Source organism: Cryptomeria japonica, chromosome 1, assembly GCF_030272615.1.
Source record: "Cryptomeria japonica chromosome 1, Sugi_1.0, whole genome shotgun sequence".
Lineage (NCBI taxonomy): Eukaryota > Viridiplantae > Streptophyta > Pinopsida > Cupressales > Cupressaceae > Cryptomeria > Cryptomeria japonica.
Window position 1 is genome coordinate 528,730,871 of NC_081405.1, and position 20,259 is coordinate 528,751,129.

Sequence of the window (20,259 nt, forward strand, 5' to 3'; positions counted from 1 at the left end):
AAAATTGGTGATGAAATGCAACTTAATCCTATATGCCCAAATAGATTTTATGGGACAACCACAGAAGATTGGGTTTTTCGGACATTACCAATTGTGGTAGTCGGGGCATAAACTCAAAAACACAAGGAAATTGTCCTCAATGAGGTATAATTGGTAAGGTTAGGTGACAGATTGGCCAGTGTGCTGTCTCTTATTAACCACCATTGGGTAAGGGTATGCTTAGATTTGTGGAGCCAGGTGGAGTTGATACCCGGTACTTGCATCACTCAACAAACAACACTGGTACCTATGCATAGACATAATGGCTGAAGTGCATATAAATATCCCCCAATTGCGGTCAACATCATTAGCATAGTTAGTACATCATAACAATTTCATATCATCACGAGTATAAAACTAATTGAGCCTAACATGTATAATCAATTGCAACGTTAAGTGTATAATATCCTAAACAAAATAAAATATCGAAAAATATAGCTTTGCTACCTTTCAATAACTAATTAAGCTAACATTACATTTCAACATTTTACTTTGATATCTGAAAATACAATAATTCCAAATTACAATATTAATCTATCTCAACACACATTTCAAAGCCGAAATCACAATTGATCCACATTTAGCCAATATACCAACATTATAGATTTAATATAAAAAACAAGTAAAATACCACATCTCATTAATCTAATGAATAACATCATCCAAAGATATATTAAGTCCCCCAAATGCACTAAACCCAAGAATACATGCTATCAAACCCAAGGTAATCATTGCAATAGTTGATAGTCCAACACATCAGAAGCCTTAAAACACCCAACACACATTGAAGTAGACCACAAGCCAGGCACTCCAAAGCAAGACACACATGCACAACTCAGCATCACCAGAAACACAGTCACATCATAACAAGATATCCATGCCTCTAAACCCTGTGTTGTTTTTCTTGGTGGCCATGTGTTGCCCACCAAAAGGTGGTGTGGGATTTCCAAACAGCAAAAAAATGCTATAAATTAGGGGCTTGGGCTAGTTATTTCATAATTCAAAGTTGAATCATTCATAGTTGGGAAAAATAATTCTTCATTTTAGAGTTTTAGAGGTGTGGCTTTTAGCTCTAGCTTGTAGGATTTGTAAAGCCCATGAGGCTAAAGCATTGTATTTTTCTAAATTTGTATTTCATTTTATTGAGAAATATAAGGCAAGTTACTTTTTAGAAACTTTTGTGTTATTCTCTTTGTTATGTTGTGTGTGAATGTTGGGTGGAGTAACCCCTCATCAAGTGTAATAGAGCATGAGTTTGGGTGTGTAAGGAGAGTCCCCTTCATCAGTGGTATCAAAGCATGTGTTTGCGTGTGTAAGGGGAGTACCCTTCATCAATGGTATGAGAGCCAATGTTCCTAAGCATGCAGACAGAGCACCAAACGTGAGAAAGTCTTGCACCAAAATTTGTGGGTGGACTATGTGTAGATAGAGAATCGAACGTGAGGCAGTCTGGCACTAGGACTTGTGGGTAGAGTGTCTAATTTGTTGCAGAGCAGTGTTCTTGAGTGTGTAGATAGAGCATTGAATGCGAGTCAATCTTGCACCAAGATCTGTGGGTGGAGTGCATGAGTTGTTGTAGAGTAGTTTTCTTGAGTGTGTAGACAAAGCATCAAACGTGAGGTAGTCTTGCACTAGGATCTGTGGGTGGAGTGCTTGAGTTGTTGTAGAGCAATGTTCTTATGTGTGCAGATAGAGCACCGAACGTGAGGTAGTCTGGCACTAGGATATGTGTGTGGAGTGTGCATATGTGCAAGTTGCAAGAGGAGTAATGTAGAGGAGTTGCAGAGTAAGAGTCCTTGAGTGTGCAAATAGAGCATGGAACATTAGGTAGTTTGCACCAAGACCTGAGGGTGTTGGTAAGAGGATCTATGGAGAAAGAGTTCCCAAGTGTGCAAATAGGGTGTCGAATGTGAGGCAGTTTGGACCGGAGCTTGAGGGTGTTGGTAAGAGAATTTGTGGAGTAGGAGTTCCTGAATGTGCAACTAGAGTGCTGAACGTGAGGCAGCTTGCACCAGGATTTGTGTAAAGGTTTTGAGAAATTTAAATGCAAAAGAGAAAGAAGAAAATGCCATTTTTTATTGGATGGATTCTAAGGATTCCTGTACTTGTGAGAAGAGAGAGGAAATTAAGAGATAAAATGATAGAGATGCAACAATAGCTAAATGATATAAGAGTAGAGATGAAAGAGGTGAGGGTTATTGTCTCTCTAATGATCTTTTGATTGAAAGAAAGAAGGAAGATGCAACAGAGTGCCTTCCATGTGGCATTGAAGAAGAAAAAGAGGCTATAGTAGAGGACTTGGAAGGTCCGATTTTTGATGAAGAAACCAATGAAGATGAAGAAGATAATGAGTTAGTAGCAAAGACATGTCAGTTGGAAGGCATGGAGAACGAGAACAAATAGATTGCGACAAAGACGAAGATGATGGACTTTGAGGGTCCCTTATTGGACTAGCAGATCAATGAAGATGAGGATGTCATCTTGAAAGAGGAGAAGAACCAATAGCCTCTTGGAAGCTAAACCTGAGAAGAAGGAAGAGATTGCAATAGAAGCAAGTCTTTGTGAAGGCTTGGAAATATTGACAGCAAAAGAGGGAAGTGAAGAAAGAGTTCAGCAGTAGAGGAAGAATGGCTCAAATTGATTGTAGATATAGGAGCATGTCTTGTTGAAGGCATGGAAGAAGAAAAGAAAGAGGTCGCAATTGTGGGTGGTGTTGCATTAGAAATCGAGGAAAATAAAGATGATGTAGTAGAAGTTGTAAAATGTCCTTTGGATGGCGAGGGGATGGTGGAGAATTTGTAGGAGCCAAGTGTAGAGAGGTTGGTTGTAAAGAAAGAGATGGTAAAGGAAGAAAATATTGTTGATGCTAGAGAGGTGTATATTGAAGATGTAGAGCTTTGCAACAAGGGATATGTATTTTGTAGATTTTTTATGATCATGATTTATCATTGGCCTATTACTTGCTTAGACTTAGTTTGATGTGGGTTTGGGGGCAAAACCAAAACGGGGTTGAGGGGTAGCACCCCTTACAGGGGGTTGGGGGTTGCGCCCCTTGTGGGGTCAAGGGGCAGCACCCCTTGCTAAGGAATGAGGGCTGCGCTCCTTGTGGGGTCAAGGGGCAGCACCCCTTATAGGGGTCTGAGCGAAGCACAAAAACCTTCATGGCGCACACTATTTTCAGGGGGCGTGACTCGCCTAACTCGCCGAGTCCGAGGGTCGTGACCCGGCCGGCGTCACTTAAAAAAGTGCAGTCAAAGAGGTTAGTCCAAACTATAATACACATTAGGGGGTTGCATTATTCGGATGTGGGGGAAAAGGGGATTTAGAAATGCCTGCCTTGGTAACTAAAATTGTCCTTTTCGAAGCTAAAGTTGGATTTGTAACTTTAGAAGTCAAATCTGCAAGTGCTCCTCAAATTTGTGGAAACGTGTGTTCTTCATTAAGCATCTGATGCTTTAGTAAATGAAACTAACCATACATTTCCAAAGTAGGAGATTTGTACATAAGAGATCTATTTGCAAAGAGTGGTGGCTTTTATTTTCCCAGCTCTCACTCTGTGTTGAAATATCTTCTACTATAAATTAGAGGTGTTCTGAAACTTTATCTTTGGAATTCAAGGAAATTGTTTCTTTAGGTCCTAGAACTTGTCACGAGTGTCATTGACCTCCATTATCTCTGGGGCCTCTGCTTTTATCTCTTTGGTGCTGGATCTGCTAATGCTGCAAAAAAATTGTTAAGATTAGGTGATTCTTTTGTATTCATAGCTTTTCTCCTTGCCTTTTCCTGTAGATACTTGCTGAAATGATATTTTTTCTTGCTGACTGTTGAGGATGGAAAGCTGTGGGGTTCAATCTTTGGCTTGACAATGTGTGGGCTGAAATTACTCTACTGGCTATTATTGGTTGGCAAGATCCATTTTGTAATGTGATTGCCAATAATATGTGTCTTGGGAGGAGCAAAGTCTTGCCTAGTGGACATGCTCATGCCAGATGCTGAAGTTAAAAGGGATGTTTCCATATTCTAACATCTGCACCCATAGTTTTAAAACTCAGTGAGTACTCACAAGGGTTTAAGCAAAACAAGTAAATCACGCTCAAACTTGCTACTTGGCAGAAACAGTTTTCAAAGAGTTTTTAGAGTACAATGGTCTACTCTGATTGCATTTATGGTGTAAAACCTGCTCTGAGCACACTCATACTTTTTCATCTGCCCCATGCGTTCAATTTTTCAATCGTGCATTTTCACTCAGTTGTGTATACTTCTTCTCTGTTCTATGTGACCCATCTACTTGCACACACTTGCAACTCACATGCCTGCAACCTATGTGCCTGCTGCTCCTAGGGAAGGAACTACTTCTGCAAGCCTGCAATGTTTCAATTTGCAATTTTACTCTGCTGTTCCAACATAACCCAGCCCAGCAGCTCTGCAGGTTTGGCCACCCTAATTATTCAGTTCTGTGTCTACAATTTGAGTATCATTTCTGGCCTATGATTGATTGCCTATATTTCAGAGGGATTTGGATAAAACTTACATTTTTTAATGGAATTTGAGTAATTATTTAAGCTGTTGAATCACTAAAACCAAGTCAAATTTGGTCTGCAAAGTTTTTGCCAAGTCCAAGTTTTCAGACTATGGATGATGTTATAGTGTCTTTAAGCTTAATTCAATAATGGGTGTATGAAACAAGTTTTAAATCGTTAAAAATCTCTAAATTTCAAGGGTTTTCTTATTTTGCCGAGTCACGAGCCGAGTCCGAGTCTGGGAACTTTGATATATTGTTTAATATTAAAATAATACAATCACTAATCAGCATCATATTGGCCTTCACTTCTACACCTTTCAATAGGTTTTCACAATAAACAACTTGCCTTGTGTATGGCCAAGCAAAACTCAAAAATATTTTTTTCTTTAAAAAAGGCAAAGGTAAGCCATCTGTTCTGTTGTCAGAAAACAAAGCAAAGAAAAAAGAAAGAAAAAGAAGAGGTAAGTAGGATTAAGGGAAAAATCAAATGTGGACTACTTTCCTTGACACGATTCTTTTACCAGCTTCGAAGACCCGTGGGCTTCTTTACAATGCAAAAAAGATAACTAAAACCATCATCTCATCTTCTTCATGCCCTTGCTTTCTGGTTTATGTAGTATTTCTTAAATTTTAGGGTTTCTCTTGGTTGAAATTGCCTTGGAGTCAGCTTGACACATCTGGAATCACTTTGATATGCGCAAGAATAATTCCAATTGAATCTGAATGAAAAAAATCCATGCTGTCCGAATTCATAGGTGAATGGGATCTGATTCGAATTCTGAAATAAATTGTATTTGGAATCATCTAGGTTTTTAGCCGATTCAGTAACTTAGATATGTTAATCACGAATTCGCTTAATGATACAAAACAAACTACGAACTAGAGTGATCTTGTAGTTAAAACTATCTTAAATTATTTTTGTTGGATAAAACAAATTGCAATAGAATAGAAATTAGTTTATTGCATAATATGTTTATTTTCCCCCAGATCATGTACAAATACAGACAGATCAAAATTTAATAAACATGTGGAAGGGTTGCAACGAAAAAGCTCCCATGTTCCTAATAGGGGCCTTTCATTATTTGCTTCCATAGTATATTGATTTGTAGCAAATCTCCTGAAACAAGAAATTTTGAATTAATTTCATTCTTTAGCCTATTATTCTGTTTTCGCCTCTGCCCTTCTTTTCCTTGTTGCTGAAGATTCGTTATTGCACATAAACAACTAAAAATTTTACTTGCTAGAATATATTGGCAGTTGACAGGCGGATAATTATTAATACCAGAATTTGAACTAATGGGATATATTCCTTGAGATGAAATTCTTCTATGGTAAAGATGTTACAGTGTAGGTTCCTGCAAATGTATTGAATTCTTTCAGGTAGGAAACTTAATAAACTTGTCATAGATTTTCAGACATTGGTCTATGCATATGCTAGTGTATTCATGGATTACGAAAATGTGACACGTTCTACTATAATCAGCCACAGGTGTTAAAGTTTTTTATATATTAGTTAAATTCTAATTGGATATTGACCTGGCTAATTTTGAATACGGTCTAGCTTATTTCTAAAATATAAAACGCTGTTTGCAGGCTGTGAACCGTACGAATACTTTCAGTTTCAATTCACCACTGTTGCACGTACACAGGACATGGAAAGTAGTAACAGGCAATTTAACACATCTCAGGACAGCCAGGTAGAGGTTGTTCCATATACTAAAATGAATGGAGAACAGAGAGAAGGAAGTATAAACATGGGAACCAGGGGAAATGAACAATTTTTTGATATAGAAAATGGGAGGAGTCTGAGTTCTGAAGTCGAATACAAAGGAGATGTACAGAGTCTTGAGAGAGAGGCAGCTGTGGGTAGATCATCTACAGGGAGAGGATTGTACACAGACAGGCGGCCTAGCATGTAGCAAAGGAAGATTGAATTTGGTACATAAATCTTCTTCAGATCACTGCAAATCATGCATCACTTTTGAACTTGTCGAGGTTGATTTGCAATATCTCAGGGATCAGATGATCCCAGTGTAAATTATATTTTACAGTACTTAATCTATGTATGAGTTTTCCATGAAGTTACTGGATTATACTGCCTAGTGTTTGCTGAATGTAAAGGTAATGTAGAATGTATTCAACAGTTATAGTGAGTAAATCTTTTTATCAACCTAAATGCAATTTAGTTGCAAATCACAGGACAACTTGTCTGTATTACTACTGGTGATTGATGAGTTAACCCTGTAATACTGTTGCTAAACATGGTTTGCAATATGTACACATGTAAAAGAGTTCTAGTTGTGTTCAAGATCGAAATGACTGAGATGCAGATTTCTAGTGAAGTTTGATTTGACTTTTTCAGTTTGTGGTAATCCACCTCAATACCAGATTGTTCTTTCTTTTATTCTAAAATAAGTTATAACAATGTAATTGCCTGTGTATTAGTACTTGGATCTTCGTAACACCATCTCAAATACAACACTCGCAGTCTGAAACAACTTACAGATGATTTCCAATCACATAAGTCTTAGCATGAGGATTCAGATGGATTGCCCCTTCTGTTGATGAATTTTTCATCATTAGAGACAAGTTTTAGGTCATTGCCTTTGGTTGATGAGTAAATAATGATCACAAGAATCACATCCTTAATATTTATAAGATTGAAGAGAATCACATAGACGTTCTTTCTTACAACTGATACATGTACATTAAAAATCTTAGAGGTTCTATGTTGTATAGAGGATGAGATTACAAAATTCCCCTTTTAACCCATATGGTAGGTTAATTAATATAATGATACTAGATATAAAAAAGAATCCAAGTTATGTATTATGAAATCGAAAGATGGAGTATAGTTCTATGCTCCCAACTCAATTTTGATGAGTAAATAGTGATCATATGGATCACCTCCTTAATATATATAAGATTGGATATAATCACATAGTTGTTTCTTACAATGGTTACATGTAGATTAGAAATCTTACATGTTCTCTGTTGTATAGAGGATGAGATTACCAAATAATCTTGTTATTTAATATTATTATAGTGGTCCGAGATGTTAAAAAGGAGAAGTTATGTATTTATAAATTAAAAGAGGAAGTGGAGTTCTATGCTCCCAGCTTATTATTGGAGTTGTATGATATTAGTGTGTTGAGCCAAACAATGCCTTTAGTGACCATGAATCCCATTGCCTACTTTAGCGATTTTGATCCCCATGATGCTTTTTGCCTTCTGAATGTTTCACCCTAAAGAAACACAATAAAATGAATAGCCACCATTTCCCACTCATCACATCATTTTTTATAACTATTGCTCTATCAAGAGGAGACAATCTTGAACCAAAAGTAGCTACTTGAATTATGTCATTTAGACCCCTAAGAAATTGATTTCAAATAGAGCATGTACCATCTTTTCACCATTTATTTTGCTTCCCTTGGGTTAAGTAAAACAACTACAAATATTAAAAAGATATAATTCACACATAAATAGGTTGTTTGAAATCATGAACTCTTATCCTCAAATCAATTGTATTGGATACAATAAAAATGCCGTTCTAGGTTTAAATACCATTTTTAAATGTTTTTTATTGATGCAAATAAGGAATGCCATAATTTATTGGCCATTGATGAATCTTACAAGTGTTTTCATGATAGTGATTTCGGTTAAAGAGGGCTTGAGTCCCATTTAAAAGAATTTCTTCTAAACATTATGGAGAGATCCATTATAATTTTAAATTATTTCACTTGTCCCATTACTTCAACCTCAATCTTATTGTGTACATTTGATCTAAATTAGCATAGAGTTTAGAAAATTTTACTTTCTGTGATAATAAAATTGAACCAATTTGTATTTATGAAATGCACCCCTTAATGATTGTCCATGATTGTAAATTGATCTAGTTAAAAGTTGATTGGTCAACTGACCATAGCCTTAGTTGATTGGGTTTTTAGTGTTATTAGTTGACTTTCCATTTTACTTTTGAGTTGACTATGTGTCCACACTAATATTCATAAATAATACTAATCCATTTTGATTAAATGATTTACCAAAACTTCTGCCTCTTCATTTAATTTCTCTAAAGATATGTTGAATAGTTAAAAAATTCCATGAATCCAAGAGGGACCACACACATTAGAGAAGATAATTAATATTTCAATTTATCAATTTTTTATAGTGTCAATTAACACCATTCTCCTCCAATATCAACTTTACAAATTTCATACAGATTACAAATTTGCAAGCCAAGGACAAAGGCTTGGTCTTTTGTCTTATTGTTTATTCCTTGATTTTTTGGATGTAGCCCCAATCAACCTTCCCTTATCATCTATTAATACACAAATAGCTCCCAAAGTTTCAAGTTTTTTTAAAGTTCCATCAAAATTCAACTTTGGCCAACCTTAAGGGTGAGGAATCCATTTCATTCTTCTTTGGTTCAAGGTATTCATTTTCATGACCCTTTTTTTTCACTTTTGAAAAAGCTATATGTAAAGGAGGGGATTCACTACCCTCAAGAAAATGTAGTATTGAAGAGAAAATAGCCCTCAATTATCTCACATGACAAGTACTGCACTAAAAAAATTGATTTAACAAATAAATAAAGAATTTGTATGCTAAGAAAGGAAACTTTTTTGTTGAGTTTATGAAGGTATATAATATAAAATCTTAATTATAGTCATCTATAAAAAGATAAAAAAACTATAGACTACAAAAATGTGAAGTATAGATGAAAAGGAGTTTATCACTATTCAGATTAGTCATTGGCCATAGACATCAGTGAATCGTGTGGATGACAATGCATTCACGATTTCATCTAACTAGAATTCACTATTAAACTCTTAGGTTATTGTACTTCAACCTATCTCATATCAGAACCTACACTAAGGAAGAACAAGAAAAATGTTACAGGTTGTATAGGGGTTTGCCTCTTAGTCAAACCTCCATTTTGGTCTTTTGACTTCCATAAATAATATAAAGATAATTGAAATAAAATACTTTCAAAATAAATAGACGTGTAATAGAACAAACCCCGCAGTGGAGGAAATTCCTAATCACAATAAATATGTAATGTATATAAGACTCGAAGATTGATAGAGCCAATGCAAGCAAGGATTACCAATAGTTTTGTGGCTCCTCCCTTAAGAAATATGATAGATTTTACAACACAAATGGAGTGGAGGAGTTCAAACTACTGTTGGTATAGAGAGATGAGTATTTTGATAGAGTTTCTATGACTAAAATAGAAGAGCTTCTTTTTGTGTCCAGAGAGTGAAAAGTTGTTGAATGAATGAATGAAAGAGGGTTTATTTGGAAAAACGGGTGGGAGGATCGATTACACTTTAGTGTTGACATTAGGACATGCATCATGGATGAACGTGAAAGATTCATGTTTGAATCTAAAAATTCTTAGGATGTTAGGACACCAATTAAGGAAATTTTGTTGATTTTCAAACTATTAGTTGTGGACACTTCATCTTTTCCATCATGATGTCAAAATCATAAAGTTCTAAACATAGGTTTTATCATAAATGTTGCGGGTGCAATGCATAAGTGTGAAATTGTCACCGTGTGCAATTTTTGACACTATATATTTTGCCCCCACTTTAGTGAGTTGATTGTCCAAGAAAATCAACTACACTAAAGTAGATGATAAAGAGACAAAAACCATTACTTCCTAAAAGAGGATACTATACTTAGTGGATACGGAGGCTGACCGAACAGATTTGTTGATGCCCTTATTGTTTGAGCTCAACAAAAATATACAACATTCAACATGAAATCTTGTAAAATTTTATGGTTATTCAAAAGAATATCGTGCACAAGTTTTAAACGTGTCAGTTTTCCAAAATTAGAGGAAACTACCATAGTGACAAATGATAAGAAAGTTTATTTGTTAGAAGAAAGTTGTGATAAGGGAGGGTGAATATATGACCTCCAATATTTTTGCCACTTGTAAGTGGGGCAAAATAGGAAGGTGATCCATCTCTAACCAAAATTGCATGAAAATAGAGCAAAAGTTTGACTATACAATCCAAAATTGATCAAAGATCAATTTTATTATTCATGACAAGGATTTTTGTTGTGTAGTGGAAGTTTCCAACACAAATGTCTCACAAACTAGGATCAACGAGTTTCAATAAAATGCACGGAAGGTTGAGGTGCCAGATGAGGTACACAAAATTTTTCCTACTTTGAGTCAATTTAATAGGCTAATTTTAGTTTGTGGGCCCCACAACATGTGCTAGTTCCAATAAGTGTGCCAACATATGATTGGTGTGTAGGAATCTAAGGTTTCCATTGGCATCCATTTGATGTGCTAGCATTTAGGGGACACTGACATCCTTCTCTGGCATTATCATCCTAGAAGAAGCACTAGCATCATAGCATAAATTGGAAAATTTGATGTTATGAAAATGCTTAGAATGTGTAGATCATGGCGGTGTAGAGCAAAGAAGTAAAATTTATTGTAATTTTTATTTTACAAACTCTTTTTACTAAGTGCAAGCATGGTGGAGGGGTTGTGCTCTCTTTATTGCAAAGTCGCATCAGGTAGCTCATTGTAGCATAGCTCATGCATTTGAGGTGGTTGAGCCTGTGGTGAATTTTTCCCAAATTAGACATGCGGTTCCGTCCTCCCATGCTAATAGGAAATTGAAACTCCCAACTTTAATCTCCCAAAAAAGAGATGGTCATCATATTGATCGATGTCTATTACATCTTACAACTATCAATTCAAGACAACAAGTGATTTATCAGGAGGCTCAAGGAACCATCATCGTGGGCCAACCTTAAACCACACACACTAAGCAATATATTAAGCCTAGAGAATGTCAGTCAACTCTAAGTGTTTAACACTTTTAAGCCTTGAAATCAAAGCTTAGTGTTTGTGATTTAAGTCGTCTGATCATCGTGCAAGAGGCACAACAATACACTATAGGTCATGTTGTGCTAGAGGACATGACAAGACACATTTACATGCGTTGGCTCGGGTATACTACATCATGATAGCCATAGTGGCCTTGAGCATTGCTATAGATGAACGAGGCTCACACCTTCAAGAGGGCCTCGTCTATGAGATTAAAGAGATGGAGGAGATGCATATAGTGTTTGCATGGGGCCAAAGCATGCTTACCCATTTCTATCAGGGTCTCGGTCGTTACATACATCATGAGGCGATGAGTCTCATGGCATGCACACTTTTACATGTATGGGCCTTCAAGCCCATCATGTGCACTAGGCGTGTTAGTTATCTTCTGTAGGTTGTATGTGATGCACCTAGGGCACACACTTACACCTTAGTGTGAGACTGGGATTCGAGGATGTGTTGTTTTGGTGGTAAACCATAAATTGATTAGGAAGCGCCGATATCATATGGAAATCCTTCAAAGGGATGACTACGTGGCCTACTCATAGGACAAAGCTGGTTCGCATGCAGAGAGACAGACTGCTAGCAAGGCGCTATGATCATATCATAGTGCCCTTCTATAATCAGAAAGTTACACAACAAAAAAAAGTGGGTGGAGCATATGTCTCGAGTTGCACCTATTTATGTCTAATCTCATTGGAGCGTGACGAGAGTAAGTGACCAGACTCGACCCACGATCATAGAAGTCTCTCTCAATTACTTAGATAGTAAAGGAGAGAACGTGATGTTGGCCTTCAACGTGGATGATGTCGGTTTGACACTAGGTTTTTCTCATTGGTGGTAGTATGTGGGTCTAGCACACATTTTCCTATAGGATCTCGAAGGGGATCCTAGTGCGCAAAACTCTAATAGAGAGGAGGAGGTCATGGAGAAGGCACCACTAGAGATTGAGGAGGCTAAGATCATGACAAAGAGTTGCCTCTCCTATCAGAGCACCAATAGTTTATGTACCACCTCTACGTGTACAAGCAATTAGTCCTCTTTTGGTTACTATGACAGGATCGAGCAAGGTCGAGGAGTAGGCCTACTGCTCAAGATTCAATGTGGAAATTTTGTTAGGGTTTAAGATAGATTAGAGCAATGAATAATAGGAAATATAATGCAGCATAAAAGAGGCAAATATAATAAATCACGATAATACAGAGTCAACTTGGTTCATCTAATATGGCTTACATCCACATAGAAATAACCATCTACTTTTCTAGTGAAGAGAAAATTACAATCTGATGATATTCAGTATTACACAACCACTTATTTCTCAAGTCTTTGGTAGTTTACAAAAGTCGGTTTGCATGCCAAACTAATAGTTGAATCCATTGTTAACTGTTTTGGAGGAAAATGTAACTGACAAAATCACCAAAATGTAAGTCCGACATCAATTACCACATACCAACAAATTCGATGACCCATGTAAAGATTGTATTATTCTTCAGTATGATAGAGTATATATTGCTATTTTATTATGTGTTCATGTACTTTGATTTATCACAAAGCAATACTATTTTGGAGGAAAACGTAACTGACAAAATCACCAAAATGTAAGTCCGGCATCAATTACCACATACCAACAAATTCGATGACCCATGTAAAGATTGTATTATTCTTCAGTATGATAGAGTATAATATGCTATTTTATAATGTGTTCATGTACTTTGATTTATCACAAAGCAATACTAATGTGTGTTATGTTTTTAGTTTTGTAGTGTTTACGCGAGAGTGACTCAACATGGATTGTTATTGTAGAGATGGTCCCAGGTCTATATCCTCAAGATAGTTGGATGACATGTCCAAATATTTGAGCCTATAGGATGGCTTAGGGTTGCATACGAGGAGATCCAGGTACAAGAGGTGCAATGGTCCGCTGAGTGCAATGATGTGTTAGCGAGATCAATGGACAATTGAGTTGTAGACTTTGAACAGTGAGAGAGATCCGGAAGAAATGAGAGAAAAGAGTTTCGAAAGGGCACGTGATGCTCTTCAGAGATAGATCAGTGACCTTAGGGCTCAAGTTGCATGCAATAGTGCCCCTACTGTTCTGCAATACACAAGAGTGCAGCAGCTTATGGATGATCTCACACACGCACAAGAGTGAGAGGAGAGGCAAAGGGAGTAGTTGATGAACCTCAGAGAGCGTATTACAAAGTTGAGAGATGAGTTGCGTGGGTTACATTCATGGAACATGTTAATGATACACTTGTGTTCGCATGTCTCTATTACAAACAAATCCCCAAAACATCACACCTACGATAATAGACAACCAATATTCACAACAATAAAATAATAATTCTGACATGGTAATTCTTCAGCTTCTTGAATACTCCATAACTCCGTGATGACTCTTCCAGTCACATAATAGGACAACATTTCACCTTCAATACTGGGTGCCTAATTCATGACTATTCATATTTTCAAAGTGGATTCCTAAAAAGAAGCGTATCTCATTTTCCTTTGTAAGTGTCACCAACATATGTTCAACTCTTTGCAATGCAATTACAATTTGTCATAGAAATAAATATTAAATGTTTATCTTCTCAAAGTGGATTCCTAAAAAGAATCGTATCTCATTTTCCCTTGTAAGTGTCACCAACATATGTTCAACTCTTTGCAATGCAATTACAATTTGTCATAGAAACAAATATTAAATGTTTATCTTCTCATGTATTCTAGAACACTTTCCAAGGAACATGGAGACATCTAAGAGTGACATAGGAATGCAAGATTATTGCCACCTATCCTAATAGAAACATAGTAGTATCTCATCTTTTTAGCTCATCAAGGGAGCTCATCCTAATTCTCTTCATAATCATCATAACAAAACTCATCCATCTAGATCATCAATAGAGCACTCACATGTTTAGATGTGACACTGAGTTTCCAACAACTCAAGGTATGCCAAACATTTTTTAATTATATATTTGTAAGATATGTTAGGAGAAGTGAGGTTTATATGAAAAAACATCTTTTCACATCCTAATATTTTATGCAAAAACATTTCATACATGTATCAAGGATTTTACCCATATTTATCCCCCTGATAACCATATCATAACTTTGAATTTAAGCCTCTTGATATTTAAACACTGCTAGAATATCATACACCTCTTTAAGGAGAAATAAAATGTACGAGTCCTATTCAAGTTCATATCTATGTGTCCTATTGAGAGAGGTGGGATGGTGGTCATCAAAGTATACATCTTCAAATCCTAATATTATATACCATGACTTTGCATATAGTCATTACAACGATTTTGCACACCTTTCTCTTACCAACAAGCATATCTTATATTATTGTCTGATATTAGACAATTGCATTTTTTTTTTAATTCTCTATTTATATTATTAGCTAAATGTTCAAAAGTGTATAGGTATTTCTCTCTAAAGTCTATGCATGAAGTATCTCTACTTAAAGTTCATATTTTTTTGATATTGATAGGTAGGTTTGAATGAATGACATTTATTTATGAGTTGTAGCCTCCTCATGTTCTTAATGGCATTCAGGTTGTCTTCTTATGTCCATCTCAAAGTCTTTTTATTTGATTGCTATATATCTAGGTTTAAATTAAATAGAATCACCACTCTTCACTCAAAAAGGATAAATTTTCATCTTGTAGCTAGAACTTCCAAATACCAAATAAGGTCCTTCTTCCCCTACTTTCTTTTTTATTCGATTTGGTAAATTGTCAACTTGAAAAGTGACAAACTTGATGGATGCAAATAAATTCATCTTGTAGGGTCTTTCAAATGATTCCAAAGTTAAAATATCATTAACGACAACATTGAGATTTTGGTGTACATAATTCTATGTCCTAAATCGCTAAATCCAAATCTTCTCCTAAGCACCATGGGCATAAAACTTAGGACAAAAACCTCAATCTTATGATCATGTTGGGAAACAATGGACCAATTTACTAAGGTGGGTGATATCTTCTTCAACTTATAGCTCTACTAGACATGGGGATTTCCCACAAGGGCTTCACTTAGTGAACATGGGTTATAGTATGTGTGTTCATGGCATACTAAAGGATCCCCCTATTTTCAAAAAATATTGCTCTAAACTCTTTTTTTGTCACACCCTACCAATACACAACCCGAATTAAAAGCCCCCCTTTTTTCACCAAATATTGTATTTTTTCATAGCCGGAATTAAAACCCCCCTATTTTCACTGATATGCAATATATTGCACCCCCATTTTTGGGATATTAAACCCCCCAATATGAATGCACATGATATAGTGTTTCCTAGCCAATGAAGCCCCCGTGGGATTTCCTTAAGCTGATCCTTTTAATTACAATCACAAATGATGAAGATTTCCCTTCCAAAAACCATGCCTAAGGCATTTACCCTTATTCAATTGTCACTCCATATGTGTGTGTTGGCTTGTAACATGCAAGGTTCTAAATTTATAGAAATAATATGAAATACCATGCAAGATATCTAAGAGTGTGTTTCCTAATATCCCCTCATCTTATTATGCACATCAAGATGTGGTAGTGAGTAAAAGTTGTTACAATGTGTTTCCTAATATCCCCTCTGTTGGCAATTGACACTCATCTGGTGGATACTAATGCATTAATAATGGATTAGGGTTGTCATTGATGGAAAATCCTCATGTAAATTCTATCTGGTAGTTATGGTTTCTGGTAACCGACATAGGGAGTGATCCGATAATCTGTCATCGGTATCTTGGAGTAGCATAACACTTTTGGTCCGAAATCTTTCCAGTGATTTCAGTGGATAGATTTGTGTATGGGATGATAGGGCCGACATGTAGAAGTCATTTTGACATCATTTGGTTGATCCACATATTTTTTAGAGATCTGGTTTAAGCTGACACCCGGTTACACATTACATTGCATATTATAGATGGACAACTTGATGAATGTTTTATTTTGTGATTGTTTATATATATGACCAATGTAGAAGATCTTTTTGGGATGTGTCATGAGCGAATAGTGATTGAGAAACCTATTTGGTGCAGTTTCACGTGCGCATTCTTGATCTGGTAGCTGACTGAGAAGTAGAACAGGGCAGAGTTGCAGAGGTGTTACAATCAGACTTTTTGCACTTAACTAGAACTCATCCAAGCATTGTTTGGTGCTATTTTGGAGTTCAATCATTGTAGTTATCATTGTAAATGATCTCTAAGTCAGTGAGACTTCCATAATGTAATTAAACCTTTGGTTCTAGGCAGTGTGCCTAAATGCATGTGCATTCCCCTTTTGTAATATTTATGTACTCTTGATGACAGTATATGAATATAGTGGGTTCCAATCCCACCATGGTTTTTCCCTTTCTATGTTTCCACGGTAAAATCATGGTGTTATGATTTTGTGGTTGATTATCTCGTGTTTTTGCATTTTACTTTCCTGCATTTGCTTCCCGTGGTCTGAGAATAAGTTTGAAAATGTATTTTCTGGTAGAACGCTGATTAACCCCCCCCCCCCCCCCCACCCCCCCGCTCTCAATGTTCCTTGATTCCAACAATTGGTATCAGAGCCTAGTTCCTTCGAGGAAGCCTAACAACTTGAGGAAGATCTAGAAATTAGAATCCATGGAATCCGGTTTGCACAGACAACTTTATGTGGCACTTGAGGATCTTGATGCAACAAGAAATGAAATAAGTTCCTTAAAGAGAAACTTGAGTGCAGCTGAAGACTTCATTAATGATTTGAAAGATCAAATCAACACTTCAAGAGATAAGAGAAAAGAGTTGATGGAAAAGTTGAAGGAGAAACGAGAGCAAAGCATTGAAGACCAAAGAAAAACTAAGGAATGTGAAAAGCTTGCTAGAGAGAATGTTGTATTGAAGAATGAGATGCAATCCATTGTGATGAATTTGACTAAGGAGATTTAAGACCAGAAGAAAAATAAAGAAAGTTTGACTCAATCATTGAAAGGCAGATCAGATGAATGCTTCAAGCTTATTAAAATAATCAGTTGAAGATTGAGTTGACACAATCAAGGAATAATGATCAAGAACTTGAAAGATAGATTGTTGCCCTAAGAGATGAACTTGCTACTGCAAATGAATACAAAGACAAATTGAGATGCTAGCTCAGCAAGGTTGGATGAGATGCTAAATAGCCAGAGACATGGAAAAGAAATGAGAGGACTTGGATATGAGAAAGGAGAGTCCTCTGGTTCTGGATAGAGCAATGCAAAGCTTAATCTTTAGAAGAGAAAAAATACTTTGGTAAGACAACCTAATGCCTATAAATTCAATGGTTACTTGCAATAAATTTGGTCATATGGAAAATCAATGCAGAAGTAGGGTGAATAATGGAATGGATAATCCAAACAATGTTCCTACCTTTATTGGTCAATGTTTCATATGCAATAATTTTGGTCACAAGTCAAACATGTGCAGAGTAGTAATGAATAATTTTCAGAGCAAGAGATTCTATGCTTGTGGGATGTTTGGACATATCTCTAACCAATGCAAGATGAGACCAAATCAGATGAATTTTAGACCTATGCAGAGAAATATTGTTTGTCGTGCATGCAACAAAACCGGTCACATTGCAAAGTATTGCAAAAAGAAAGAATATGAACAAGAATGCTCTAGTAGACAAGAACAAAGCTAATGAAAAGGTAGAAGAGATAAAGAACAAGCATGAGAAGATGTGGGTCAAGAAAGATGAGTGCAAGGCAACCAATGGATCTACACCTGAATTCGGTGCATGATCTTCATTGGGTAAATAAGGCATTTGGCCTTAGGGGGTGGCATTCTTCATGCAAAATCTTGCAAAACCCCCCTAAAGAGATCTATGATTGATCAAGGTTGATTGCACATTCTTGGAGATGGTTATCCATAATTCATCACATCGATCTTGGAGTCCAGTGGATTGGATTATGTTGAATAGGACATCCGGTTGAACTTTACAGTTGTATTTATTTCAACTTAAAGTTAGGGTTTGCAGAGTTAAAAAGCGAAAAAATATGAATCATTTCTCACATTGCGAGTGATGAGTTGAAGCTGTAGAGCGAGGCGAATCAGATTTCAAGGTGATCAAAAGGCTTGAGGTGATCCGACAAGAAGTTCTTATGCATCCAACAGAAGAAAAAGGTATTTACCAAAGTGTGTTCATCCTTTGAACCCTAAATATATTGAAATGGTGTCTTCTTATCTTCATACACCTTTGGTGGTAGAAATTTTTGAGCAAGCAAAGCCACAATTTCAAAGACGTCCATTTAAATCTGTTGAGGATGATCACAATGGTTCTTTTTCATTCATTCCATACATAATTCTACACGTTCATGATGTTAGGGCATACATTCACTGCACAATTGAGGAAACCGGAAGTAAGGATATCCTAACCTTGCATATTGAGCACATAATGGATGAAGTTAGAAACCCCAAACTGGAATATGCACAATTACAAAAGAAGGGTTTCATGTAGTTTGTTCATTTTACAATATTCGATGAGGATGAATGGGTAAGATATATTTTGAGTTGTGTCCACAATAAATTTATATTGCTGGACAAACCTTATAAGATAACCAAACAAGCCATACATGTAGTCACATGCCTACACCAAACCGGTGGAAAACCTAATTTGAGTAAGGTAACAAACCCAACCGTCACAAAACTAACCAGTGCTCAATTTGACAACAAATCAATGATGATTGATGATATCTTAGAGCATGATGTTAAATTTGCATCAATGATTATTGGGTACAAAGTTTATTAGCCTAGCATATTGAATTCAGTCTCCGGTACTACAATATATGCAGCCTATCAGATGGTGAAAGAGGATATGCAGTATGACTTGTGCACAGGTCTTCTTGAAGAGCTCCTCAACAATCTGAATAAAATCAAAACAGACAAGAAGAATGTTTTCAAATTTGGTTCATTAATTGTCTGCCTAGCATTGTACTTCATGAATGAAATCCCTAGGATAGGCAGGGTCCAATGGGCATATGACTTACCGGTAGCCACTCAAATCAAAAAAGGTCTGCAAAGATTGGGAAATAGGGAGAATCAGACAACATCTCTGTGGAGTTTCTTCAAAACCTTCCAAGGAAGAATGAAGAACAGGGAAAGGATCCCTAAGTAAGTGGTGGACAAATATGCAGATATTATTTGTTTCATGATCAACAAAGACCAGTGCCATATGGAGGCAGTTGATCCATGTACCGTATGGATAATGTCAATGGGTTATGAGGTTGATGCTCAAACTCTTGAAATCTATGCTCAACATCTCTTGATAAAACCGGTTGACCCTCAAGAACCAAAATTTGGCACATTCAAAGAAAAAGATATGGAACTGCATAAGAAGTTCACTCAGCCCGAAAGGAAAAGAAAGGTAACAAAATGGTAGAGGCAGTGGCTGAGTAGGTGGGCTTTACAAGAGAATCTATCAAGAAAGCTAAGGAGAATAAGGCTTAGATGGAAGCAAAGATGGAATCAAAGAATCCTAAGACTGAACCAGTTCCCTCCAAGTCAAAGCCTAAGGAGACTAAGTCTTCCCCTACTCTGGTGAAGACATCAACAACTCAAAGCTCATCTGGAAAAAGGAGTGTTGAAGAAGAAGCCAAAAAGAGCTTATGTCTCTATATCTCATGTTGCATCTGAGACAAAGTCAGATGAGGAAGCCGAGAAAGCAAAGAAGAAAGGAGAATTTGTCAAAGTAATTAGAAAACCGCAGTTTGGTGTTGCTCAACCAAGCAAAAAGACAAAATCAGAACCTTCTCTAACGGGTAGGCCTAAAATAGGAAGGAAGCTGAGGACAGAGCTTGATGAAGATCTTGAATCCGGCAAGGTGGAAGGTCAAT

The 20,259-nt window shown here is 36.5% G+C and overlaps 1 protein-coding gene across 6 annotated transcripts in view; it reads left to right on the top strand.

Annotated features, from left to right (window-relative positions):
* The window catches only part of LOC131059911 (lipid phosphate phosphatase 2), a 95,064-nt gene extending 88,161 nt beyond the window's left edge, over positions 1-6,903 (top strand). For all 6 annotated transcript variants that reach the window (XM_057992978.2, XM_057992976.2, XM_057992977.2 and 3 more), the window contains one exon: positions 6,155-6,903. In XM_057992978.2, the coding sequence (XP_057848961.1) occupies positions 6,155-6,480 (326 nt within the window). In that variant the 3' untranslated portion in view covers positions 6,481-6,903. The remainder of the gene's footprint in view (positions 1-6,154) is intronic.
* The last annotated feature ends 13,356 nt before the right edge of the window (positions 6,904-20,259 follow it).